Raw genomic sequence first — 25177 nt, forward strand, 5'->3', positions numbered from 1 at the left:
CCACTTGCGAGGAACATAGCCGCAGAGAGGCCGTTGCTGATGTCATAGTGCTGAACCGTCGGTTACTAAAATTCAGCTTTGTTGCTTTTTTATTCAAAACTGCTGATTTTTTTAAAAAAAATTCCGAAAGGTGACACGATAGAAACACCACTGCTCTCTTTCCATTAATTTGTCATCTGTCTGTATAAGAATGTATTAAATATATCAAATATTAAATTTTACTCACTCCTGTTCACAATATGTTATGTGGTAAAAAAAAAACAAACAACTGAATTTAATTTAGCATTTTCTTTTTTATAGTTGGAGTGAGATGGCACAAATGTAAAAGCAATATTAACTGTATCTTATCCGTTTTAAAACTATTATTGAGGGAATTCCACTCTCATTAAGAGGTTGTGTGCTGAGTAAACTGCTCACTGAAGGGAGAGGCTTCATTAAAGTCATCCAAATACACAAGTTAATGAGGTACACTGTTACAAGCTAGCTTACACATATGCATGAGAAAAACACTTAAAGGAACAGTTAAAGATTGGAGGAAATGAGTTTGTTTGTTATTTTCCCCCAGGGATAAGGACTCATTTAGTTTCATCTACATGGATCATATCCAGAAACAGGACATGGATGCCTTGGAGGTGAAAACAGCTATCGTAGCTGGATGTAAACTAAAAGAAACACATTCGTAAAGCTCCCAGAATTTCTTATTTAGATTTTAGCTTGATGTATATGAGTCACCTCATCATACAATGAAAATAATCTGCCCTAAAGTTTTTAATATTTCTTGCACCATGCAGCAACAACATAGGTTTTGGTGGCTAACTTGCTGGCTAACAATATACATCTATAAAAGTATAACTTTGAAAACTTTAGGCATAGTTTTAAGCCTGCTAGTAATAGCCACACTAGCTATTTTTATGATGACACTTGGTTGTCAGTCTGACTGGGTGGGGTAACAAACATGTATTTCCCCAAATCCTTCACTAATACATCAAACAGTTACTCTGAACGGCTTATAAATTCAGCCATTGATGCTCATAGTTGTCTGGAGTCACACAGGCACTACTTCCTTCAAAGAGGCCAGGGCTGAATGGATGCGAACATGAAGCCGGTTCTCAAAGTCGTAGCCTGTAAAATCCTCCTAAAACATAATATAGACATGTATTAAAATGGGTTTTTTTTTGAGAAAACTGCAAATGAGTTCATTCTAATTCAAATAACTTATAATTTATTATTTTACCTTTGCTTGAAGTAGCAGTGATCTACCTTTTCCCACCGTCTGAATAGCAGCACAAAAACCATGGGGTTATAATTAGGCACGTAGTCGCAACAATATCCAACATCTCAGACAAATAAAAAAAAATCTAAAAGCTGTGACCAGCAAGCTGACCTCTGGCTTTGCAAGGAGTACACATCCCAGCTCATAGACGGCATACGGCTGAACGTATGAGTTGATCTGTCGTCCGTACTCATCTCTAGCAGCCAGCTGGAATGACTGGAAGGCCACAAAAAAGAGCAAAATGAGTAAATCTGCCAGTGTGGATCCACTGCAAAGCCTCTCAGTGTGTCGCTGCGGATTGATACCTGAACAGCGTCTCTCATATTTCCATGACATTTATGAATGGCACCGAGAAGGAGGTGTTTCAGGCCTCTGCACGAAGTGTCATCTATAGTCTGCAATACTGAACCCCCCCCCCCAAAACAGGAAATGATTACACAGGATAGATGATGACAAAGATAATGCTGATCTGAATTGTATGGGCTACACTCACCCTGATTCATTATCTGCAGTTTAGATGAGGAGCAGTTCTGCAGTGCTTTCCACAGATAAACAACTTCGATTACGCCAAGAATGCATAGCTCTCTGGAGGGCGACATCTTTCTCAGTCTCTCAGCCTGCAGGCAGGAGACAGAAAACATAGAAAAACATTAGAGAGGCTGTCGTACGGTGGAAGAGTCAGATATTTCACCAGAGGTCACCACTTACCACCACAAACACTTACTTGGCACAGAAACTGATTTCTTTTGGTTTTAATAGAAAGTCCTATTGGACACTCCCAGTCATTATTGTACGTAGAACTACACAGGATTGCTACATAAAAAGGCTTTTTTAATGTAACTCTCAAATGATTAAAACAAACTTGAAAGGCTAATGTTACTGCTTTTAATTACAATTTTAATGGTTGATTGTGCTGTTAAAATGTGTCTGTGGGGGAATAGCTGCCAGAAAGAAGAGGAAACAGTTCCATTTCTAAACTGAAGAAAGCTTCAACCCAATGTGAAACCCAAACCTTTAAACTCTGATCAACAAACTAGAGTAAGATTAAATATTTCCTTCTTTTCGTTTAAAAGGATTCATTTTTGTCCTCTGTTGAGTTGATTGTTGAGGCTAACTCTCTCTTGACAGCTTATGTTTTTCCACCTGAGAGCTTCCATGATCCATCCATCCATCCATCCATCCATCCATCCATCCATCCATCTTCATCCGCTTTATCCGGGGCCGGGTCGCGGGGGCAGCAGCCTAAGCAGAGAGGCCCAGACCTCCCTCTCCCCAGCCACCTCCTCCAGCTTATCCGGGGGAACACCAAGGCGTTCCCAGGCCAGCCAAGAGATATAATCTCTCCAGCGTGTCCTGGGTCTGCCCCGGGTCCTCCTCCTGGTGGGACATGCCCGGAACACCAACCCCAGGAGGCGCCCAGGGGGCATCCTTGTCAGGTGCCCAAACCACCTCAGCTGGCTCCTTTCGATGTGGAGGAGCAGCGGCTCTACTCTGAGCCCCTCCCGGATGGCCGAACTTCTCACCCTATCTCTAAGGGAGAGGACCACCACCCTTCGGAGGAAGCTCATTTCCGCCGCTTGTATCCGCGATCTCGCTTCCATGATTTAAACTCAAAATAAAAAACAAAATATTTTTGGAGGTCTAAGACCAGAGAAGTGATTATTTAACTTATATACACTAGGTTTATTTTATGAGCATTAAGTTATTAGTTTATTATAAATAATGCCTTTCTGTCCACATGCAGTACCTTCACAAGCCACCAGGGTGCTGAAAAAATCCATAGAAACGAAATTTTATAAACATGGTTTTAACCTCTGAGTCTGAAAAGTGAAAGCAAGTCGCCTTAGTCTTGCATTCTTTCTACTGTCCAGCAGGTGGTGCTCAGGGTGGCAGAAACACTGTTCCTGCACTGTTTTAAATGAATGAATGCTGAATGACAGTAAAGTAGTCCTTCTATTCTATTGTATTCTATTCTAAGTTGTATTTAAGACTATAGGAAAATGGGTGTTGGCTCTTTTCTCCTTTGACCTCAATAAACACCGTCCTCACAGGCTCACAGTCATTTTGAATAAAACATTTTGAATACACGTCCAGCTTGTAAAATATGATCATTATAGAAATGAGGCTTATCCAGGGCATGCTCGCTGGCTAAGAATAATGTGGCTACTCATTAGTCGTGATGGCTATGTTCATGTTTTGTACCATCCATGAATTAAATCAGGTACTAGATGTAACTTCTGTCCTGTGAAAATGTCACAGTTGACTTCAGCTGTGCAGTGAAGCGTCACTAGCTCTACTCTGTTTAAAAGAAAGAAAAGATAAAAAGGTGTCATCAGAGTGCCCACCCTTTTCACAGCAAACTGCTCAATCTGGTTGTTTTTTCTCTTGAAGAGCTTCTGCACGTCTTTGAAAACTCCACTTGCTCCATCCAGGTCTCCTGAAGCACCCTGACACACTGAAAAAACACACAAAGAGGACCATTTAGGAGCTAAACCAAAAGGAACAGCATCCTAACAGTGTCGCTTGTTAGTGTATGCCAGACCTACCTCCGGTCAAATACGCATAGTAGCACTGTGACCAGCGAGACTCATTCTTCAGTCTTTCGAATGCCCTGTATGCATCCTCAAAGTTCAGCTCTATCATGCTACACCAGCCTGTTTCAAGGAAAAGCAGGCAGAGTGCAATTAATCTATCACTGCAGTCTGCGCCAACAGCCAGTATGTCACGACTAACCTGATGAGGAAACACGTACCAATCTCATAGAGACACACATGCTGGATCTCTCTTTGGTCTGATGCAAGTTCTAATGCATCATGGAAACAGGCCAAAGCACTGTTGATATGGCACTGGGGACAGAGGAGAGAGCACACACACCAACAGGTAACGGTAATCATGTTAGACAGACTACATGCATGCGCTGGGTGATGGATCAGTAGGTGGTTGATTAGATGCTGGTGAGTTAATGAACCGTCTGACATGCATATTAAGTGCATGTGCTGAAAACACAGAGAGGTGAATGATATTTTTCATACTCTACTACAGTGAAGAATGTTTTGTCTACTGTGTATTTCTCATGGAGCGCAACACAAATAAACTATCTGCAGCTAATATGGACTTGCTGACTGATCTGTCGCTGACCATTACCGAAAGGTTACATACCTCTAGCCTTTGGACTCGTCCTTTAAAGAACATGAAAAGAGAGGAGTTGGGGTAAACCACCGACTTTCTCTGCAGAATAGCTTTAGCTTCCAGCAGCCCTGCATGCGTATCCGAGCCCTCCAGAGCAAAGAAAGGCAGCACTACGGTGTGGTACCACAAGAGGGCCAACCTGAGCAACAAAACAGGAGATTGAGCCCAGGGTGGTCAGATAACAGTTCTCACTACTTCAGTCTAAATCTCTGAAATGGAATTAAGCTTATAAACGTCTTGTCAATGTGGCTTAAAATTTGAGATTAAAAATTAATTCCCAAAGCTGACACGCAGCTCTCAAATAAACCTATTAGTGAGACTCTATTATCAGCTGCTTTTTCCAGGGTGAAGATAGGACCCTGATTGGCTAACAAGCTCTATGTTATGTAATCAAAAACCACAAAATAGCTGTTAAATGACCGTTGGTGAGACTGTTTTAAATTTAGAAGAGGGGGAAAAGAAGAACTCGTATGTGACGATCTTTTACTATATGCTATAATTAACAAGTAATTAAGCTTAAACAGAACCATTAAGAACCACTCAGCAATTCCTAATTTGTTTATTATTATTATTATTAATAATAATATTATTATCCTAAAGGTCATTTTCTACCGCAGGAACTTGTGGGCCATTTTAGGGATGCAGGCATCTTTGCATGCTGTTTGAGTAACAGTAACTGCCTCCACTGGACCTCTTCAGGATTGTTTTTTTTAAAAAGGGAAAGGGTACATGCTTAGATGAAGGTACTTCTGAGTGCCGATGAAAAACTGCACTGTTTGCTTGTTGCACAAAACATTTCTAAAAGATGATGAAGAACAGCAGCTGCATTGCTCAAATAGCAGTATTTTTACACTGAAATGTCACCATCAGATATCAACCATCAACCATCTCTGTTCCCTTTATTGTTGTTAATATTTATGTTGTTTAAACTAACAAAATATGTCACCTCAGTTTAGTTTTATGGATCGTCCTTTTCTGCAATGGAATTAGAGGGTCTGAAACAGCAGATTAGGGAGCTGCTCACATATAAAACTTCTGCTCTGAGTTCCTGCTGTAGAAATGAGCCTGATGTAATAAACGGTAAGACCTCCGCTCACTCACGTAGCTAGAGGGGCCTTCATGTCCTTGCTCTCGCTTGCATACATAAGGGAGGAGAGGCCCTGGAGTCGGTCCCCAGGGAAACCCAGCAGGTTGATAATCTTGAGCAGGTGTGGCGGTACCATGGAGATGCACAGGTGGAAGAGGCCGTAACCGAAGCTGACTGAGCCCTTGAGGCGGTCCAGGGCTTCGGCTGTGACACCATTCTCCACGGGTGTATTGTGGTTGGCGTTGTCTGCTGAGAGGGAATCCTGGTTCCCAGAGGACCTCCGCTGATAGGCGTCCTGCAGCTGGCTGATGTCGCTGTGGCACTTATTGTACATTTTCCAAGCCTTACGGAGAATCCAGCCTCCTTTGATATACGCTGTCAGTGGAAACAGGAAATAAGATATTTTGGAGGACGCTCTGCACCGACATGCTGAGGTGGAAGAACAAACCCAGAAACCCAGAAGACAACTATAAAAAACTCTAAATCTTCTGTTATGGTTTTGAATTTATTGCTAATTTATCTAACTGATTGCAACAACCCATCCATGAAAGTAAGTCTTAGGCCTGACTATAAATTCTTACCATTTACTCAATATTTAACTTTATTAAGTGCCAAATTGTGTCAATTTCAGACCAGAAACAACTATACTTCATTTAGTTTGCTGTAGCAAGATTCTCACTGCTGGAAATACTGGAAATACACTGCTGGTGTATGATCTGTAACAAAAATGCTGAGAATCAGAAGAAGCTGGTAGAGTGTGCAGGAGAACAGGACAAAAGATGACAATTTAATCACTGTGAACTCTCCAGTTACTTGCACTATCTCACACAGTCTCACATGGATATTACACAGACTCCGTGCTACAGATCTTTGAACGTCTAATCTTGACAGAATCAGACATTTGCACTCTCACATCTTTCAGGCGGCAAATTACATAAGAAATGAGGATCACCTGAGAACCATTGAGCTGAATTTCTGTGTTATTATTTCATTAATCGCTTAACACTTTTTAAAACAAAACTCATATGAGTAAGTGGGTGTTTGGTGACAAATCTCCATCACTCTGATCTATGCTATTATACAGATTCGCCAAGGCAGGTGAGTCTGCTGCCTGACCTCCGGTGTAAGACACTTACACTGAAGGTCGTGGACAAGCATGGACCATCTACTGCACTTGCAGGACAGGCTTTACTAACCAAAACAACAAGATTCTTCCTCTGAGGGCACTAACATCCAACCCTGTGTCTGTCACCACTTGCACCTCTCTTAGCTTTTCACTTGAGTTAAATTTAAAGTTCAAGAACATCCCACAGGTTCGTTAAGTTAATGAATCATGCAAAATAATCAGAATTATAATGTCAAGTACAAGTTCAACAATCAAGCAAACCTAGTCATGATAGACCAACAGCAATCTAACCCCCCACTTTCCCACACACTGGTTTACTTCATGAATGATGCAGATTCAGATCATACCGGCTTGTGATGGTTCTTTGTTTATTACCTGAGAGTTCCTGTTTGACAAAAGAGAGCACAGCAAGGTATACTTGGCAGTCGGCGACGATTATCTGTCTCTGCAGGCGGTCCACGACAACAACGCCGGACCGTTGAGAGTCCATCTGTAACACGCACACACAGGCACACGTCTTTAGTTGCCAGCATGCATCTCGTTTCCCCAGCGGTTGGCAGGCATGAGGGACGGGGAGTTTCCTGAATGACCCTCCACTCCTCACCCAGTTTGTTGATTAAATTTCCCAGGAGTACTAATTGAATCTGCGAGTGAGTTTGGCATGATCTCATTGCTGCCTGCATCATTACGCCTAAAGCTGAGGATCCTAACATAGTTATCTGGATTGCAGCCTGTACCGGCCGTGATACAAGAAGATGCCAGCAACAGTGGAATCCATCTAAATCTGTACTAACAGTATCTCTGGATTTCAGTTCAGCCCCAAATGTAATGGAAGCTCTCTTATCAGTTTTGTCTACAGTTTTTTTTCAGCGCCCTCCAGAAAGTCCTATAATATACACTTTGAATTCTTCCTTTTTTTTAATAGCGTTGCACTTACACTCTTTTTAATCTTGTTCCTGATTGTCTCTATGACTCCAGCGCTGTCGCTCTCACACAGTTTCTCAGTGGTCCTCAGATCATCACAGGCAGTCTGCATCTTCTCCTCCTCAAATGTCATCATGGCATTCTGCAGTGAAAGGCAGGAAAAAAGTCCTTGTCTGGTGATATTTCATTGCTTCACATTAGTACTATCTTGATATGAATTTGTATTGTTTTGTAAGGCATTTTTATGCATTAGCTAGCTTACAATCTAAGAGTGAAGGAGCATTATGTAATAGCTTTAAAAGCAGGAAAGGACAAAGGGCTCTTTCTACAAAATAATGAATGGAGGAACACGGTGACATCTGTGCAGCTGTGTTTGGGATGGCTGAAAAGATGCAGCCCAGCAGAATACACACACAGGGTGAAATGCTAAATATAAAACAAGAATAATTTCTTACATTGACATAAGAAATTAATTTTGTGGTTTTATACTAGCTTGTAATAATATTATGCATGATGCATTAAATGCCACTGGGCATGTGTGAGTGCCTGCAATGATTGGTCAGATGTCAGCACCCCCAACAGCCTTCAGGGCCATTTAGCATCTGGGGACAGAGGATGACATCATGCTGTGCGAGTGTCGACACGAGTGGGAGTGACACAGCAGTGTCTGTGAGTGTGTGTGTGTGTGTGACAACCATGCTGTGAAAAATCTCCTTCTGCCATTATTGAAGCATTTCAGTAATGTGCTTCACTGCAAGAGTGATGCTGATCTTGAGAGGAGGAAGCATCCATTATGTTAATGGATTTAAAAGCAAATCAAAGGAGAGGATGTAGTGGTGACAATGAGGTCCTAATACCTGGGTGAACTGCGATGGGATGGCCATTATTTTAACTCTACTCTTGCATCTTTCACACCTCTTTCAGTGCATTGCTATTTTTTCTACCAACTTTTTTGGACTACTGGCTAAGAAAACTCACCAGAAAGCTGACAAAACTGGCCCCAAAGCTCATCAATGGGCTCTGGCCCCTGTGAAGAAACAAAAAACCAGAGAACAAGAAAAAAAATCTTTATTATGCTTTTTGTGTATTTTTGGGGTGTCCTGCAAAACCAAGATGAACATTTTTAAAAGGAGCTGCAGACAGTAACTTTTTCTGTTGGCACAAACAGAGCAGAAACAAGTCTCATCTTAAGCTGTCATGACCGCTGCCAAGGACTATCTGTCTGACATGCAAGGAGAAAAATGCAAGTGTCTCAGTGCATACATTTAGCGAGGCCACGTAGGGCTGCAACAAACAAGTATCATTAATCTGTTGTGCCAGAAAAAATATCCTTTATCCTTCACGACTCTTCAGAGCTAAAGCTGAAATCCCAAAATGTTTTATCTCGACCAATAAGTTAAAATACATTTAAACTGATTTACATTTATTACAATGTACTACAAAATCACCAAATACTTTCATGATAGAAAATACAGTAATAAAGTAACTGACATCGTTTAACATTTTCTTTGATTTCTTAACTTGTTATATCTGTCACCTGGTTTCTTAATTTCAACTCTAGTGCTATGACTTCCATTTTAAAGGTGGTGACATAAATCAGACAGATCCTCAAAGATAGTAAAGTTCTTTAAAAAATATTCTTCCGTTTGAGGTATATGTGGATCCATAAGGACATACTGTACTGTGTATATAGTGTTTCAGACTTAAAAAATGTCACTAAATTGTAGACTTCAGCAAGATTGCAGCGATTAATGCGCAAAATAATTACCTGTATCTCCTGAACAGCTCGTCGCTTTCCTTGAAGCCGTTGTTGAGCAGCATGTTAATGCCTTGCAGAGCCATCTCAGCATCATCTATGTGCTCTGCCTTCTCCTCTACCTGCTGCTGCTGCTGGGACTGCTCGGGACCCGCCATTGTTTATACCACAGCTCAGCGGCTGTTGGCTCAAACCAACGCAATAAAGAACAAAAGACGATGTTGTTTCTTCCCTCAGCCAAACCCGCATTGGTTTATTTCCACTGAGATAAGAGAACACGTTGAACAGAGACGCGCCAGCGGCCGGCTAAAGAAAAGAAAAAAAAGATGTGCAGCTTCCGCAGGCTCCAGACGTCTGTGCACCTCAGGGATGGGCACCGATGTCCCAGTCAGGCTCTATCACACTGCACTCCTACAGTTTACAGTTAGCATTGTAGTTGTAAGCTCAGTCAAACGCCGGCACGCGGTTATTTGTTACCAAATCAGCCATCCGTCAGTTTTCCTCCAGATCTTGAGATCCGTGCAGCAACACCCGATGCATTACATAACGCGGCTGCTGTGCTGCTCTGACAGCCCCACGTAATGCGCTCGTCAAACGGCCTGGCGTCATAACGCACAGCGCATCGCCGGGAGGATGAAGGGATGAGGGGAGGCGAGGCTTGCTCAAGCTGAATCCTGTTAGCCTCCATCCCTCACACTCACCCCACGCCCACAGACAGCCAAAGCCAGCAGCAGGCTGCAGTGATGACAGGTGAGGAGGATCACATCTGTCGGATTTGCGCACGAGATTTTTATTTTTTTAAATACTTGTCAGAATCGGCGCAGATGTGTGCTCAAAACTGATTCGGTTTAAAAAAAAAAGTGTAAATCTACATTTTTAAGTTAAATCCGTTTCATTGTAAAATACGATCAAACAAATAATAGATTATTGTAGCCCTTTTACCTTACAGTATAAAGTGCCTTGAGATGACTCCTGTTGTGGTTTTCGTTATATAAATAAAGTTTAATTGAATTAATTTTAAAAGTGATATTGGTCATCATATCTATTACTATACTATATTCAGACATTCAAATAAGCCCCCTGAAATATGTTAAATGAAATATTTAAATGGAGCTGAAAAAAATCTGTCTCAAACATGAAGTATGAAAATGCCTTTAAAAGAAAAAGTATCAGTATTAGTACATGCAGTATCAGACACCACTCAACATGCTCACAATTTGTCATATGTCCTCTAGAATCAGTATATTTTATGGTCCTACTTGTGAAATTTCATACAAACCGTGTCACGGTCGGACGGCCCTTTCCGGACGACCCTGCTTGTGTTTATGTTTTCTGTATATGTGTTTGCTTCTCCCTCCCTGGCCCTCGGGGTTGTTTACGGAAGTGCGCGCCGTGGGAGAGGCGTGTCCTGGCGACTGTCGTCATTGGGAGTCCCTCTTCGCTGTTGCCGGCCCACCTGCAGCTGATTACCTGACCAGTGGTTGGTAATCATTCCTCCAGGCTAGAAAGGGGTATTTAACCTGGACTCACGGCGACAGTCGACGTGGGATTATTACTCCGAACTGGTATAGTCTGTGCGAGCAGTGTGAGTGTGTTATTCGGCTAGCGTGTGGCTAACGCTGGATTTTCCTTCTTCCTCCAGGAGGGGCGAGCGGAGAAGCGAGTTGGGGAGCACACACACTAAGGGAGTTACTACACGGAACGCACTGGGAGCAAGGGACGAGCACGATTGGAAAATTGCACTTTTGAATGGATTGTTGGACTTGTCTGTTTCACTGTAAATAAACGCACTGTGTTTCTGTGAGCAAGAACCGCGCCTGGGTCCCTCTTTTCCGTGACAGAATAATCCCACCACCAGGGGCGGAGCGTGGGGGTGGCTTACTGGGCTTAAGCCCGGGTTGTTTTGTCAGAAGCCCGGGGTCTTTTGGAGTGTAATTTTTTCATAGTTAGATGCCTGGCTGACAACTGTATAAAACAAAAAGTACACACAATATTCGAAGCACATAATGCACACAGTGGGAATTTACGACTGTGCGTGAATCCCCCCTGATATTGGTATGATCCGAGCTCAGGCACTAAGCAACTGAGCGAGGGGGCGGGGCTGCAGCCAGGTGCTCTTGTGCCTGTGAGTGCGCTGTTGGAGTAACGGAGCCAGCCATACTAAGGAGAGCTTAAGTTTGACCAGGTACCAAAGCAAACCATTCATACCGTACAAATGACGGTGAATCACGAAAGATTGATATCAAACTGATCACTTGACCAATATTACGTTACTTGCTCTTCAAGTGAATCAACAAATGGCAAAATGAAAAGCCGAACAAATGCTATTTTTTTTTTTAATAGAGTCTTATCTTACGTGTGTTTATTTCATATTTTCAGTTCTTACCCTCCCCGACTAAATCGGTTTCAGTTATGTACTGAAATATAAGAATGGACATTAGAGGCTTCTTTCAAAGAAAAAACTCAGGTAAATGTTATTTTATATATTATGCTTTGTATGTTGTTCAGTATATTTCTATGCAAAACAAGAGGGATTTCAGTACACAGCAGGATATTCACATTTGTAACCAGATATTTACATACACTTTAGGGAGAAAACATAAAACATTTTTTCTGTACAACATCAATTTAGAGTAAACTTTTGTTTTAGATAAATATTGAAATATCTTTTGAATTAGTTAAATGTCAGAATAAAGAGAGACAGAGCTTCTATTTTTTTTATCACTTTCATCAAATTTAAGAGTACATATACACTAAGTTTGTTAATTAATAAGAAAACCAGATGATTCCATTCTGAGCTGAAGAAGCTTCTGATAGGTTAGTAGAGTCCATGTGAGTAAACTGGTGGCACAGCTGTGGATGCATATAAGGCAAAACACAGAGCCTGTTTCTTTGAAATGGGAAAATTAAGAGATATCAACCAAAACACCAGGAAAAGAATTGTGGAGCTCCATAAGTGTGGCTCAGTTTGAATACAATTTGGTGCCATTTGCAATTAAGAAATACAGATAGTTTCTCTCTTTACTCTTAAAGTTAACAAATATGTTTTTTATATTTATCAATCTAAAAAAATAAACATTTAGTCTGATTTGATGTTACAATTATAAAAGTGTTGTGTTTTTATCTGAAGAGTTTGTAAATATCTGGTTTCAACTGTATATTTGATGATTGTCAGCACAAAGAGGGAGAGAGAGGAACAGAGAAGGAGAGAGAGGAGACAGGACAGAACAGAGATGAACAAGAGCAGGTGAGACACACATGTTAGTCAAATGGTTGTTTACCAAAAGTATCACCGTATCATAGGTACTCATGTATCTCGTACCTAGTGTTTCTTTTTAGGTTTGTTATTTTTCAAATTCTATATTTATTAAGTTATGCAGGCTTGTTTGCACAACAAGGCTAAATAATTATATAAACTTTTGTGAATCTACATAGTGTACTTTGGTAGAATTAAAAAATAAGTGTAGTGCAGGTCTATGATGATTTTTAGTGCTACTATCATCTAGTTCTGATTCTGGTTCTGTCTTGGTTAAATCCTAAGTAGTCCTGATTTTGAACTCTTGTAGTCCTGTTTTAATTCCGGATCAGTTCTGGGTCTGGTTGAATTGGGGTTTAGTCCTCGTGTCTTGATGCAGCCCTGACCTTGTTCTGCCTTGCTGCTTAATTAAAAAACTAGTTTAAGGTGTCCTGTATATGTGATATCTTTTTTTCCCTATATGAAGTCATTCTTTTTTGAACAAAACTCAAAACAGAGCCAATTAATCTTTCAGTCATTTCTACACCCCCCCCCCCCCCCCCCCTCCCCCAAAAAAAGAAAAAAGAAAAAAAAATCCACATGCATACTACCCTTCAGGGCTAAGCCCCGGGTGTTTCAAATGTCTGGCTCCGCCTCTGCCCACCACCATGGACCCAGCGGATTCTGCTTCACGCCAGCTGTCTATCCAAGCGGAGGTTTTGGAGCGACACGAGGAAATGCTGAAGCACGTTTCAAAGGAACAAACCGCGCTTCTGCAAGCCATGACAGAGCTTAAAGGTATGTTGATTTCCTCACCTAATACGGCTCCAACGCAGCCCGCCCCTTCGCTGGAAGCCGCGGCAGCCTGTCCGCTTCCTCCTTCACCTCCACCGCGGCAGCGGGAGTACTCACTCCCCGCACCCGAAAAATTTGATGGCGAGTTGGGGAGGAGCCGGGGTTTTTTGACGCAATGCTCTCTTGTGTTTAGACAGCAACCTTGTGCCTTTGCCTCTGATTCTACTAAAATCGCTTATTTGGTGCAACTTATGACTGGGCGGGCGCTTCAATGGGCTCAGGCAGTTTTAAATACCCAGCCCTCTGTGTCATATGACGTCTTTCTCAGCAAGTTTCGCTGTGTGTTTGATAAAGGCGCTAGCTCGGATGCTGCAGGTCATCGCATGTTTTCTCTGAAGCAAGGTAGGAGGAGTGTTGCTGACTTTTCCGTGGAGTTCTGGATCCTGGCGGAGGAGAAAGCACTGCGTGGGCGACCGGGAGTTGCTCGCCATCAAGTGGGCCCTTGAGGAATGGCGACATTGGCTGGAGGGCACTGAGCAGCCTTTCGTGGTGTGGACGGACCACAAAAATCTGGCGTATCTCCAGGCAGCCAAGCGCCTCAACGCCCGACAAGCCAGGTGGGCCTTATTTTTTACTCGTTTTCACTTCTCCATTACTTACAGGCCCGGTTCTAGGAACACTAAGCCAGACGCGTTGTCGTGCCAGTTCGCACCCGTGACCGATGAGGACGAGAAGGAAAAACCCATCCTGCCCCCCACCTGCATTGTGGGTGCACTAACATGGGAGATTGAAAAGGTGGTCAGGGACGCCCAGCGACAGAAGCCCGACCCTGGCACGGGCCCGAAAGGGAGACTATATGTTCCGGCCACAGCGCGTAGTCAGGTCATTCACTGGGCACATACTGCCAAGTTTTCGTGCCACCCAGGTAAAAATCGCACTGTCTCCTTTCTACGACGTTTGTTTTGGTGGCCCTCTTTTGTTCTCGATGTCCAGAACTATGTTGCGGCATGCCCGGTGTGCGCACGGAACAAAACCACCAACTCGCCTGCTTCTGGCCTCCTGCGACCGTTACCCACTCCAAAACGTCACCGGCTTGCCTCCCTCTGCAGGTAACACCTCTATTCTAACCATTATTGACCGTTTTTCCAAGGCTGCCCACTTCATTGCTCTGCCCAAGCTCCCTTCTGCCTTGGAGACGGCCCAGTTACTGACGCAGCATGTGTTTCGGCTCCACGGCATACCCCAGGACATCGTTTCCGACCGTGGCCCTCAGTTCACCTCGCGGGTTTGGAAGGAGTTCTGTGCAGAATTGGGAGCTCAGGTCAGTTTGTCCTCCGGGTTCCACCCCCAAACTAATGGTCAGACCGAAAGGGCCAATCAGGAACTGGAGGCCATGTTGCGTTGCGTCGCATCATCGAACCAAGCGACCTGGAGCGAGCAGTTGGCCTGGGTGGAGTATGCCCACAACGCCAGCACGTCATCAGCGACTGGACTCTCGCCCTTCGAGGCGTCGCTGGGGTATCAACCCCCTCTCCTCTCCATCTCTGAGGGAGAGCTGGCGGTTCCCTCGGTCCAGCACCACCTTAGGCGCTGTCGTCGGGTCTAGCGGGCCACGCGCGCAGCACTCCTGAGAACGGCCGAGCGGAACAAGGCATTGGCGGATCGCCGTCGCACTCCTGCTCCGGATTATCAGGTCGGCCAGCGGGTGTGGCTCTCCGGCAAGCACATCCCTCTTCGGACTGAGTCCAAGAAACTGGCCCCTCGGGTCTCTTGGCCCCTTTGCCATCCAGGAGGTCCTGAACCCGGTGACGGTCCGGCTGGCCCTTCCGCCTGCTATGAAGGTACATAACGTCTTCCATGTTTCTCAGGTTAGGCCCGTCCGGACCAGCCCTTTGTGCCCGCCCCCTGGGCCCCCGCCACCCGCCCGGATTATCGACGGCGCCCCGGCGTATTCCATTACTCGCATAATGGATGCCCGGCGCCGCGGTAGGGGCTTTCAGTTTTTGGTGGATTGGGAGGGGTACGGTCCGGAAGAACGTTCTTGGGTGCCGCGGTCTGCCATTCTCGATCATCGCATGGTGAGAGAATTCCGCCGCCGGCATCCGGACAAGTTTGCCAGGTCGCCCGGAGGCTCCCATTAGAGGGGGGGGTACTGTCACGGTCGGACGGCCCTTTCCGGACGACCCTGCTTGTGTTTATGTTTTCTGTATATGTGTTTGCTTCTCCCTCCCTGGCCCTCGGGGTTGTTTACGGAAGTGCGCGCCGTGGGAGAGGCGTGTCCTGGCGACTGTCGTCATTGGGAGTCCCTCTTCGCTGTTGCCGGCCCACCTGCAGCTGATTACCTGACCAGTGGTTGGTAATCATTCCTCCAGGCTAGAAAGGGGTATTTAACCTGGACTCACGGTGACAGTCGACGTGGGATTATTACTCCGAACTGGTATAGTCTGTGCGAGCAGTGTGAGTGTGTTATTCGGCTAGCGTGTGGCTAACGCTGGATTTTCCTTCTTCCTCCAGGAGGGGCGAGCGGAGAAGCGAGTTGGGGAGCACACACACTAAGGGAGTTACTACACGGAACGCACTGGGAGCAAGGGACGAGCACGATTGGAAAATTGCACTTTTGAATGGATTGTTGGACTTGTCTGTTTCACTGTAAATAAACGCACTGTGTTTCTGTGAGCAAGAACCGCGCCTGGGTCCCTCTTTTCCGTGACAAACCGTGCATGACTGGCCCTGCATGTCACGTGGCCAAACAAAGGTCAATAAGCCCGTTCAGTAGAGGGTTGTGCCTCCACATAGGGCAACTGAGCTGCTCAGATTTTATCTAGAGTTCAGAGGAATATTAGTGAGAGTCTAGGGTACTCAACTCAATAACAGTCAATAAAAAAGAAACATGGAACTCGGATCAACAGTCAGTGCTGTGAGGAGTACGAGGGTGCTGGATGGTGACAAAGTACGTCCTGCAGTTGTAGTTATAAAGGATGGGAAGATACATGAAATGGTCTCGAGCTGCAGCTTTTCTGAGGATGTGGCCTGTCAGGTAAGCTGGGTCTCACTTCTCAGAACACTGCTCAGGATAATTCGCCTGTCTGTAAAATTGTAATTCACTGATTTAACACTCCTGAAGATCTTATTTCTCTCAGATGCTTGATTCATTGCATTGTTTAAAAAACTTTTCTGTGGTTGGAAGGTGCTGGATGTGGGTGACAGCGTGGTGATGCCAGGCATTGTAGACTGCCACGTTCACGTGAATGAACCAGGCCGTACCTCCTGGGAGGGTTTCTGGACCGCCACCAGAGCTGCAGCAGCCGGAGGGGTGACGACGATTGTGGACATGCCGCTGTAAGTTGGAGACTTCACCAATTCAGAAATCAGTCCCTGCAGTCTGATCAGACAAGGTCACTGGCAGAGCGTGCAGGGTAAACAGACTGCAAAATAAATGTTGTTTTCCTCAGGCAAACATCAAAATGAATCTGAGAAGCACTGTACGTCAATGGCTTGGTTTAAAATGTCAAGGCTGAAATTTTTATTTGTGAGCAACACTTTATTCTAAGAATTATACTTACAGTGAATGAGTTTAGGGTAACTGGAAAAAGTTTAAAGCTAGAAAACAAAACATAACGATGCAGTCTTGCCTGACGGGTTAAATATAGCACAAATAATGAAAAAAGTAATAGTAACGTAACATGTCTTCTTTATCAGTTTTATGTTTTATTCTATGGCTGAAAAGATTTTTGGCTTTGGCCTGGGACCATTTTAGAAAGATTATTTTTAAACAGTAGACATGAAGCTCTCATCAGGCCTTTGTTATTCACACAGAAACAGCATCCCTCCCACCACAACTCTTGGAAATTTTCACGAGAAGCTGCGGGAGGCAACAGGGAAGTGTTTTGTGGATGTAGCCTTCTGGGGAGGCGTGGTCCCTGGCAATCAGGTAATGTGTGCACAGCTTTAGCATGATGAACTCTACAAACAGGCCAGGTTGTAAAAAAGCAAACACAAAAAATCAAGACTAAAGAAAACGCTCCATGAATGTCTCCTTGCAGCTCCATCTACGTCCAATGATCCAGGCTGGAGTGGCTGGCTTCAAGTGTTTTCTCATCCATAGCGGGGTGGATGAGTTCCCCCATGTAAATGACAGCGATCTACATACAGCCATGAAGCAGCTGCAAGGCACAGGAAGCGTCCTGCTGGTAATTTACAAACCAAAACATCTTACGTAACATTAAGTTCTCTTACTCTGTGTGTGATTTGCCTTTAGTTTGCACACAGAACATTGCCAGATGAAATAAAAAAATAAGCCTTTTTCTCCTGTCTCCTCCAGTTTCATGCAGAGAGGGACGTTTGGGAAGGAAAAGGAGAGACTGGTGGTAACAATCATTACAGTGTTTTATGAAAATACTTAAAAATATAATGTAGTCAGTGTCCAAAATTCATTCATCCTTTATCCTTTTTATTTGTTTTTACACTAATAAACACTGATATTTTCTTACCCAACCCCATGTTAGACCCTTGCCAGTACTCCACCTTCTTGCGGTCCAGGCCAGACGTCATGGAAACCGAAGCTATTCGTGTTGTCACAGAGCTTTGCCTGCAGTACAGGTGAGAAAATCATCATGTTAACGAATAACCATAATATCATAGTTCATATATTTGTATAGGTTCTGTTTGTAGCAGGAAAAAATAGAGTCATTCCATAAGAAAATCAACCAAAGGGAGACACTGATGTTTCTTATAATATCCCTGCTCCAGGGTTCGCTGCCACATAGTTCACTTGTCTTCTGCAAAGCCACTGAAACTGATTGAGGAAGCACGGCAGGCTGGAGCTCCTCTGACTGTGGAGACCACCCACCACTATCTCAGCCTGTGTGCAGAAGACATACCTGCAGGGGCCACGCAATTTAAGTGCTGCCCACCCATCAGAGGATCTGTTAACCGAGTAAACAATCATATGTACAGAAGACACAAAGTTGACTATTTTCAGCAAACAACAACAAAAAGCTACTCTCTGACTGAATTTTTTTTTCCCCCACCAGGAGCAGCTATGGTCTGCGCTGAAAGCTGGACAGATTGACATGGTGGTCTCAGACCACTCCCCCTGCACCACCGACTTGAAGAAACTGGACAGTGGAGACTTCACACAGGCTTGGGGAGGGATTTCTTCTTTACAGTTTGGTACTGACTCGTCCAAACACAAATGCAGAATATTTAATATTCAGTAGCAACTATCAAAAAGGCAGGCAGACCTTAATGTCTGCCACAGTCCCGGGACCTCAGCAGCCTATATCAACCCTTTCTGCATATCATACCGGCAAAGTTGATGCCACCTGCCTGCAGTTACTGCTGCCTCAGCAAGCCTCTCTCCTCCATAATTAATGTCATGTCAGATGCGTGATCTGTTCTGTATCCTGAGGAGGTCTTGCTGCAGCTTTCCAAGTATTTGTTTGGTGCAATGGAAAGACCAAATGCCAAAACTGTATTTGGATGACAGTAATGTGAATTGTTAACAGGCATTCGCATCAATAGTAACTGCAGATGGAGAAACTATTCTACTCAACTACTGCAACATAACGTAGTGTTTCAGACAATACAATTATAATCACAGCACTTTCAGCACTTTTATAGTACCTCGTATAATAGTGAACGCTCTAGTGAGAATCAACCACTTGATATGAATAGAAGAGATGATGTCTCTGTGTGTTAGCCCTCTGACAGACTGGTGACCTGTCCAGGGTGTAATCTGCCTCTCACTGTATGACAGCTGGGTTAGGCTCCAACCCCCCGACCCTGAATGAGATAAGCAGAAGAAAATGGATGGATGGATTACAAATGAATTCTAATCCGTGGAATATTACAGGGATATGCTTCTTTTCTTTTGGGTTGGATTAGCTGCCCCCTGCCCCCACATATCCCCATAATGCTTTTGACAATCACTGACAGTCAGTCAAAGTTCACAGGAAGGTAAACATGAACGAGTTCCAGTTTAAAGCAATCATTTACTGTTCTGCCTCAGTGAGAGAGCGGTCAAAGTGTGACACCAACACGTCTCGTGACAGTGATACGCAGTGTTTCGCCTCATACAATCTTATTATTAAAGGACAAATAGAATTAAGGAGTGGAAAAACTCTGATTTGATTAGTCTCAGTTCAGTTCTCAGTGATCTTCTTTATTACTCTCATCGTTTTCAGGCTTGTCTCTGTTCTGGAGTTCAGCCAGTAAACGAGGTTTTCAGCTCCCTGATGTTGTGAGGCTCCTGAGCCAAAAAACAGCTCAGCTGTGTTGCCTCGACAGCCGGAAGGGCTGCCTTGCCCCCAGTTATGATGCCGACTTGGTCGTGTGGGACCCAGAGAGAGAGTTTGAGGTAAGAAACCATAAACAGTCATCATATCCTGAGGCAGATGTCTTTCATCCTTTGCTGTGTTTCACAGATTCAAGAAGAAAACATACATCATAAAAACAAGGTAAATACAATCACTGAGAAAATTTTAACATAAACACTGTATGATGAGTTGACGAGTGTTGTTTGTATAACAGTTTGCTGTTTGTGACTGTGCAATCAGCTGACTCCTTACCTTGGCCTCAAACTGCAAGGGGCCGTGCGCGCCACCATCCTGAGGGGACGGCTCGTGTACGAAGATGGCAGCTTCTGCGCCGAACCTCTGGGGAAGCATCTCCTCATCCCTCAGAAGACAAATCAGGCCCAACTGTGAAGCACAATGACAAGCTGTCATAATAAACCTCAAATATTCAATTCACCACTGATTCTCACTGAGTGATGGTTAAAAAGTTATTGACCTCATAATAATGGAAAACAAAAACTGGCCTAAGGGTCATTTAAAAAACTAAAACTTCTGCTGAACTTTAGCATTTTAACTGCACAGAAAAATGTAATTACGATGCCGCATATTTACTTCAAAAGAATACTCAAGCAAAAGCTTTCATCTGTGCACTATCTCTAAAATTAGAAACATCCTTTCTCAGAGTGACGCTGAAAAACTAGCTCATGCATTTATTAATTCTATGCTGGACTGCTGTAATTCATTATTATCAGGTTGTCCTAAAAGCTCCCTGAAAAGCCTTCAGATGATCCAAAATGTTGCAGTGAAAGGACTGACAGGGAGTAAAGTGAGAGCATATTTCTCCCATATGGGCTTCCTTTCATTGGCTCCCTGTTAAATCCAGAATCTAATTTAAAATCCTTCTCCTCACATACAAGGTCTTGAATAATGACAAATCTTAAAGGGCCATACTCTCCCAATAGAGCACTTTACTCACAGACTGCTGATTTGATTGTGGTTCCTAGGATATTTAAAAGTAGAAGGCTGTCCACTGTGAGTCTTGTTTTAACAGGAGATTTCATCCTGTTAAAAATGAGTTTCTCCTCATCAACTATTTCCTTATGAGAGAATTGTTGGGTTCTTAATGACCCGAGATGTAATAGATTTAATTAAGGTTCATTAATGCATTTAAAATATCATCTTACAAAGTGAATTTTTTTTAGCAAACAAACTCTGTTAATGTTTTAGGAACACTGCAGTTTAATAGTTAAACCTGAGACTCAGTTGGTGGTCAATGATTAACATCTCGGGACATGCAGGATCACTTGCTTATCTTGAAAAATGAGAACAAATCAAACTACACGAGCTCATTACACAGAGAGACCAACAAGTGTTGACATAAGAAGAGAAAGATAAAAGCAGAACATGTTATGATGGTCTTCTGACCTGTGGTGCTCACTGGTCAGAAAGAGAGGTGTGTTAAGCTGAGGTGTGGTTTCTCTGGTTCCACGGCTCTTTGCGGTTTTGTTTTGCTTGTTACACTGCTGGGAAGATGTCGTCCATCTCTGTACCGCCACCAAAATGCCTGCAGAAACCTCTGACTGTTCCCTATCGTCACATGTTTGGACCGGGACCTTCAAACGTCCCTTCACGGATCTTGGAGGCTGGTGCTAACCCTGTCATTGGACACATGCATCCAGAGATATTCGAGGTAACTTCAGAGGTTTAACACCAATGACTAGGATCTATATTTGGGTTGCATGCTGTCTGTGCTAGACAAAGATTGGGAATGGTTCTAACATCAGATAGATCGCTACTCGTTACACCAAACTTTTTCAATTACAGATAATGAACGACATCAAGAGTGGGATCCAGTATATGTTCCAGACTCAAAACAAAATGACTCTAGCTGTGAGTGGCACCGGCCACAGTGCTATGGAGTGCGCCATCTTCAATGCAGTGGAGCCCGGGGAAAGCGTGCTTGTAGCTGTGAATGGAATCTGGGGGGAGAGAGCAGCTGAGATGGCAGAGAGGATAGGTAAGGCTCATTGTATCATTTGTACCTAACAAATCCTGGAAGATAACCAAATTCAAAAATATAATTTCCTACAACAGATGGGCACTGTTCAAAAAGAGCTTTTGCTGTGGAATACTTTCGCCTTACGCCTTTTCCAAATGTACAGCAAAGTTGATGTGTGCCATCTGCTAATCTCTGAAATCGCCTAAGAAACTGTCTCTCTCACGCAACTGTGCCTCCACCCGGGCCATTGTGTGAGTTCCAGGTTACACAAATTGTGACAGGCACAACATGCATGACACCAAAGCACACTGCAAGTCAAGCTGAACATTTTCACAGACGCCATCATAGCTGTTTAAAACATTAACTTAATGTTGTGCTAGCAGCTGAACCTATAATCTCCTGAGAAAGGTTTTTACTGAGGTCATACAATAAGGGAACCATGAGCCATATATGCAGTCTATGGTGAATACTCATTAGCTGCTCTAGTATTTGCAGCATGTCCACAGTAACGAACATGTCAGGCAGTGCATTATACTGACTTTTAGGAAAATAACGGAGCATTGTGGAACATAATTAAATAATCTCCCATAGGTCTTTCCACAGGATTTGATGATAAAAATACAGAGTATTACTGCTGCTGTCTTTTTAAGGTGGCTTTCATTGGTGTAATTAAAAAAACAGTTAATTAAGAAAAACGCATGTGTATCAAACCTGCAGGTGCGAGAGTAAACACTATAGTGGCTCCTCCTGGTGGCTGCTTCACTATTGAAGAGATGGAAAAGGTATTGTTTCCTGATGCTCCAGTTATCAGGCTACTTTAATCATTTCTGTCACTGCTGCCACTTGTGTAATCACACTGTTATCTCACCGCAGGCTTTATCCAAACACAGACCTGCGCTGCTCTTTGTGGCACACGGAGAATCTTCTACGGGAGTCTTGCATCCTTTAGATGGCATCGGACAGCTGTGCCATAAGTAAGACACAGCACTTTGCCATCACCACATCTGCAGCTAGACAGATGATATAGGTGTTTTGTGATTTGCTTGCAGGTATAACTGCCTGTTTCTTGTTGACTCTGTGGCATCAATTGGAGGAGCCCCTGTTTACATGGACCAGCAAGGTGCACTGAAAAATCCTGCCAGATGTTTCCAGTCTTTATTTTATGAAATAATATATGTGGATTTTTCTGTCGATGTTTGTACTTTTAGAGATAGATATCCTGTATACAGGCTCCCAAAAGGTTCTGAATGCTCCACCAGGTACAGCACCGATTTCCTTCAGTGAGAGAGCATGGTAAGAACTGCACATTTTTATCATTTTTATTCATTCAGAATAATAGGGTACCATAAGTATTTAAAGGTAAATTTATCCACAGCCAAAAAATCTTCAGCCGAAGGACAAAGCCTGTGTCATTTTACTTGGATTTGAGTTGGCTGGCAAACTACTGGGGATGTGATGGAAAGCCATCAAGAGTGTAAGACTTTCTCTGCAGACTGGACCGTGTTTCAGGCTCACTTTTAACCTATTACTAAGATCATTTGGTATTGCTTTGTCTCTTTTCATAGATATCACCACACAGGTCCTGTCACTGCTTTTTACTCTCTGAGGGAAAGTTTGTCTGTCCTTGTTGAAGAGGTGAGACATGTCTAGCAATTAAAAGGGTTCATGAGCCTGCAGTTTTAACATTTTATGCAATTAACTAATGAAGCACAGAATACAGTAATGGAAACAGAGTGTATCTCCTCTGTGGAAACCTGAGATAAAAGCACTGCAGCTAAAACATTTGGTGTCACTAAGCAAATGTCACATTTTCAATTAAAATCCTGACTTTTATTAAACAGATGAGTTGCAGAGTGAATGCGAAATATAGACCCCTCACTTTTCTTGAATCAAAAAAGAGAGAATAATTAGTCCAGCTGCAGCAGTCAGAACTTTGCAGATGCAGAACTCAGTTTGTTGAGGAAATCTGCAGACACCTCCCACCAGTTGAGCACTTCTTATGGCCCATACAGTTAAGCTCCAGTTAAGCAGCTGGATCCTATGTGGTTCAGTAACTGTCTTGGGAATCCCATAGAGGGGGAAAAATATCTGTTATCCTGCTTATCTCAGTCTGAGTTGCAGGACAGGAGTCTAAGCAGGTATGATCAGACAGCCCTCAGCCACCTCCTCAGGTGAGGAGAGGGAAGTGGCTTTTGTAGTTAGATGCCCAAACCACCACAGCTTTCTAGATCCATGGTGGAGGGGTTTACTTGGTTAAGTGATCCCAAGAGTGTTGATGTCAGGGGCAATTTGTCAAAACAGCCACACGGTAGTGTATGAATTCATTAATAGATAATTAATTAATGAGTGAACAAATGTTTGGCTTTTGTGCAGGCTAAAATATTTCAGCCTTGTACTGATGATCATGTTCAGAGAATTAATCCTACCAACTTTAGGATCGTTATATTTCTACAGTCTCCAACAGTTATCAGGCCAAAATTTAATTTATCCACTGCTTTGATTGGAATACCAACAACGTGACATTCCCACCAGACTTGGTATTGTGTGCCTAATGCTAATATGAAAAGTGCTAACACACTAGTCTAAGAGTGAACATGAAACACTTTCCCCTGTTAAATATTCATGTCATCCAGCATTAGAATTTAGCTGAACATGCAGCTTCACAGCACAGCTGTAGAGCACACTTTTGTGATCAGTACTCTGAAAATTGAGATATGGTTGATGAGTAAAGGACTTGCAGCTCCCTAGTGTCTGCGAATTGTCTGTGAATTTTTTAGCTTTAATTCTATAATTCAATTTTTTTAAGGGTTTGGAGAATTCATGGGAACGACATCTGAAGGTAGCCGAATATTTCCATGCTGGCCTGGAGAGCATGGGTCTCAAGCTTTTTGTCAAAGAAAAGGTAAGTTTTTAGAATAATCATAATAATCTGTATGGGAATTTACATCAAGCTTGCAGCTCTTTCTTATATAAGATTAAATAATGAGCTGTTTGTTACAGCGTCTGAGGCTACCAACAGTCACTACAATTGTTGCTCCTTATGGATATGACTGGAAAGAGATCACAAGCTTCATAATGAAAACACACAATCTGGAGATTTCTGGGGGGCTCGGACCATCAGTTGGTTTGGTAGGAGAAAATGATGATCGAGTGCCAATATGCATCATCCAAACACATTTGTTCCTGCCTGTGTGTTTTACATTGGATGTTTTTGTCGTTTTCCAGGTGCTCCGCGTGGGACTAATGGGATGTAACAGCAGCAGGGAGAACGTCGATATGGTGCTGGCAGCACTGAAAGATGCTCTGAAACACTGTCACAAGAGCAAAGTGTAACACGTGTCTAATGCTGTAAAGATCATTTTCCCATAAGGATGAAATCTGGTGCTCATGTGGTTGTGCAGTTAAATATTAAAGTTAAATACATACATATATTGCAGTTAAGTACATTTTTAACAATACAGTAACTTGTCATGACAGTCTCTGTTAATGGGAAACAA

At 43.3% G+C, this 25177-nt stretch overlaps 3 protein-coding genes and 1 long non-coding RNA gene across 5 annotated transcripts; 3 read left to right on the forward strand and 1 right to left on the reverse strand.

Annotated features, from left to right (window-relative positions):
- Positions 1-970: 970 nt before the first annotated feature.
- Positions 971-9513, reverse strand: LOC146607701 (tetratricopeptide repeat protein 39C-like). The gene is made up of 14 exons (XM_085348020.1): positions 9368-9513; positions 8578-8626; positions 7613-7741; positions 7051-7165; positions 5564-5924; positions 4433-4601; positions 4026-4119; positions 3820-3927; positions 3619-3728; positions 1767-1890; positions 1579-1676; positions 1385-1489; positions 1235-1273; positions 971-1135 (listed from the first exon to the last, which is right to left on the reverse strand). Exons 1-14 carry the CDS (start codon positions 9511-9513, stop codon positions 1046-1048), a joined length of 1737 nt encoding a protein of 578 aa, XP_085204146.1. The 3' UTR covers positions 971-1045.
- A 1190-nt stretch (positions 9514-10703) lies between these two features.
- LOC146607702 (uncharacterized) lies at positions 10704-12731 on the forward strand. The gene is made up of 3 exons (XR_014905135.1): positions 10704-11540; positions 11735-11822; positions 12531-12731. It is a non-coding gene; the product is annotated as an uncharacterized LOC146607702 (long non-coding RNA).
- A 3397-nt stretch (positions 12732-16128) lies between these two features.
- LOC146607703 (allantoinase, mitochondrial) lies at positions 16129-20151 on the forward strand. Of its 2 annotated transcripts, none has more exons than XM_085347574.1 (11): positions 16129-16422; positions 16573-16724; positions 17202-17316; positions 17429-17575; positions 17707-17752; positions 17891-17984; positions 18135-18321; positions 18419-18557; positions 19571-19743; positions 19811-19843; positions 19943-20151. In XM_085347574.1, exons 1-11 carry the CDS (start codon positions 16276-16278, stop codon positions 20090-20092), a joined length of 1383 nt encoding a protein of 460 aa, XP_085203700.1. In that variant the 5' UTR covers positions 16129-16275; the 3' UTR covers positions 20093-20151. The 2 variants fall into 2 exon arrangements, with proteins under 2 accessions (XP_085203700.1, XP_085203701.1); XM_085347575.1 differs by having other exon boundaries at positions 19917-19965.
- An 882-nt stretch (positions 20152-21033) lies between these two features.
- Positions 21034-25104, forward strand: agxta (alanine--glyoxylate and serine--pyruvate aminotransferase a). The gene is made up of 11 exons (XM_085349010.1): positions 21034-21371; positions 21506-21698; positions 22398-22462; positions 22554-22654; positions 22730-22800; positions 22889-22973; positions 23056-23154; positions 23246-23315; positions 24487-24582; positions 24681-24809; positions 24906-25104. The coding sequence occupies exons 1-11, from the start codon at positions 21213-21215 to the stop codon at positions 25011-25013; spliced, it is 1176 nt and encodes a 391-aa protein (XP_085205136.1). The 5' UTR covers positions 21034-21212; the 3' UTR covers positions 25014-25104.
- The last annotated feature ends 73 nt before the right edge of the window (positions 25105-25177 follow it).

This window comes from Diplotaxodon limnothrissa, linkage group LG23 (assembly GCF_057381915.1).
Source record: "Diplotaxodon limnothrissa isolate DT_005_m linkage group LG23, D_limnothrissa_male_GT1.1, whole genome shotgun sequence".
Lineage (NCBI taxonomy): Eukaryota > Metazoa > Chordata > Actinopteri > Cichliformes > Cichlidae > Diplotaxodon > Diplotaxodon limnothrissa.

Bases quoted from the DNA above. Each gene is read 5' to 3' on its own strand.
- LOC146607703 (XM_085347574.1), top strand. From the start codon at position 16,276: ATGGAACTCGGATCAACAGTCAGTGCTGTGAGGAGTACGAGGGTGCTG. The intron at 17,317-17,428 runs GTAATGTGTGCA...GTCTCCTTGCAG, and splicing joins GCGTGGTCCCTGGCAATCAG to CTCCATCTACGTCCAATGAT. The intron at 17,576-17,706 runs GTAATTTACAAA...TGTCTCCTCCAG, and splicing joins GCACAGGAAGCGTCCTGCTG to TTTCATGCAGAGAGGGACGT.
- agxta (XM_085349010.1), top strand. From the start codon at position 21,213: ATGTCGTCCATCTCTGTACCGCCACCAAAATGCCTGCAGAAACCTCTG. The intron at 22,463-22,553 runs GTATTGTTTCCT...ATCTCACCGCAG, and splicing joins CTATTGAAGAGATGGAAAAG to GCTTTATCCAAACACAGACC. The intron at 24,583-24,680 runs GTAAGTTTTTAG...TGTTTGTTACAG, and splicing joins AGCTTTTTGTCAAAGAAAAG to CGTCTGAGGCTACCAACAGT.
- LOC146607701 (XM_085348020.1), bottom strand. From the start codon at position 9,513: ATGGCGGGTCCCGAGCAGTCCCAGCAGCAGCAGCAGGTAGAGGAGAAG. The intron at 4,602-5,563 runs GTGAGTGAGCGG...TTTGTTGCTCAG, and splicing joins ATGAAGGCCCCTCTAGCTAC to GTTGGCCCTCTTGTGGTACC. The intron at 1,677-1,766 runs GTGAGTGTAGCC...GGGGGGGTTCAG, and splicing joins ACTGCAGATAATGAATCAGG to TATTGCAGACTATAGATGAC.